The sequence below is a fragment of the Miscanthus floridulus genome, unplaced genomic scaffold (genome assembly GCF_019320115.1).
Source record: "Miscanthus floridulus cultivar M001 unplaced genomic scaffold, ASM1932011v1 os_999_1, whole genome shotgun sequence".
Lineage (NCBI taxonomy): Eukaryota > Viridiplantae > Streptophyta > Magnoliopsida > Poales > Poaceae > Miscanthus > Miscanthus floridulus.
In genome coordinates this window covers 37,136-38,630 of record NW_027098571.1, presented here as the reverse complement: position 1 = coordinate 38,630, position 1,495 = coordinate 37,136, and the positions used below count along the sequence as shown (strand labels likewise).

General features: G+C 52.6%; 1 protein-coding gene across 1 annotated transcript; it reads right to left on the bottom strand.

The window, feature by feature from the left end:
- On the bottom strand, window positions 1-1,288 carry LOC136535503 (uncharacterized). The gene is made up of 2 exons (XM_066527759.1): window positions 806-1,288; window positions 1-254 (listed from the first exon to the last, which is right to left on the bottom strand). Exons 1-2 carry the CDS (start codon window positions 1,084-1,086, stop codon window positions 32-34), a joined length of 504 nt encoding a protein of 167 aa, XP_066383856.1. The 5' UTR covers window positions 1,087-1,288; the 3' UTR covers window positions 1-31.
- Window positions 1,289-1,495: the final 207 nt, after the last annotated feature.

Sequence of the window (1,495 nt, the reverse complement as noted above, 5' to 3'; positions counted from 1 at the left end):
TTGCAGATTTCAAATTCTCTTAAAAACGATTTCAAATCAGGTGGTTATGGAAGAACCACGGCAACAGGCACGCGATGATGAGCAACACAATCAGCAAGTTGCAGAACGTCTGGCTCCTGCAGAAGCCACCGCATGCCTTGGTTGAGCCTCCACCATCGACGGCCGCCGTGTCCTGCCACTGCCGTATGAACTGCTTGCCGCCACCGCCGCCGCCGGTGATGTTCATCGCGTTCTCGCCACAGATCTCGCAACGCCTGCAACAACAGGCAGCCATGGTACAGCAGATTTTCAGGTTCAGGATTTCAGGCAAAATATACAATCCACCGGCGAAACACTCTTTAGCCTCATATATACCACCAAACCAAATTGATTTCTTATTAACTGATTGGTAACAGTGTTCAGGACTTCAGGTAGTCTCATGAGAAATACAGTGAAACGCTGAAACTAGCATAAAAAAGAACTGCCAGCCATTGTTATTACTGTTCACCAACCCCATCGTTCAGTTCTCCCAACTAGGTGTTGTCACAAGTCACAACAGAACATTCCAACATGATTGCCTATCTTCATTCCTTTTTCTTAGCTAGCAAAGATTCCTTTTGTATTCTGTTATATGATTGCCAACATGATTAATTATTGTCGAAGTAGTTCTGAGACTTAGGTCCTAAGTTCTCTAAAAGTTGATACTTCATGGAAAGTCAAGAACTGAAACTGACGATGCTATGGAGCACGGACTAGTAGCAAACTTGCAATGGCAAGTCAAGATGAGCTGAAGTTGAGAACGGAGACCCTTCATGGAAATGCGTACCTGTTGCCCCGGACGTAGAACCACGCCTCGGCACAGCGGTGATGCGCCGCCGCCAGCTCGCCGCGGCAACCGCAGCCGAGCCACACCAGCCGCTCGGGCAGCTCACCGTGCCCGTCGCCGTCGGCCAGGTGGCAGATCCGACACCCGGGCCCCTGTCGCTCCTGATCGGCCGGTGCCCAGCAGTCGTCAACGTCAACCACGACGTGCTCCAGCGCCACCTGCTCGTCTGGCACTGGCGCTTTCCCTCCCTCGCCAGCCTCTCCCGCGGCGATCATTACCATGGCCGCCTCACCATCTCACGCCGGCTCACGGCAAGGCCAGGTCAAGCTTATTCGTCGATTCCCATTGCGCTGGCGCTCGTATTATCCGCAGGAACAGGAATCCTGGTTTCATGGTTTTCAGAGGGAGTTAATGATTGAGTGAATCGACAGATTCAGATTCTTAATCATCGGCTTGTCTTGGTGCTGCGAGCGGGGCGAGGCAAGTTGACTTGCGACAGGGAGAGGCGAGGCCTACGCGGGTGCATGCGGGCCGGGGCAGGGCAGGGCAGGGCAGGGCAGGGCGGTATCAAGTCATGGTCCATGACTACGACTAGGAGGTGGTGAAGACTTAACTAGTGTATGAGCGTGGAGACGATGGCACTGATAGGAAGGTGGGTGTTTAATTTGCATGCACCTTAGTAGTTCAACT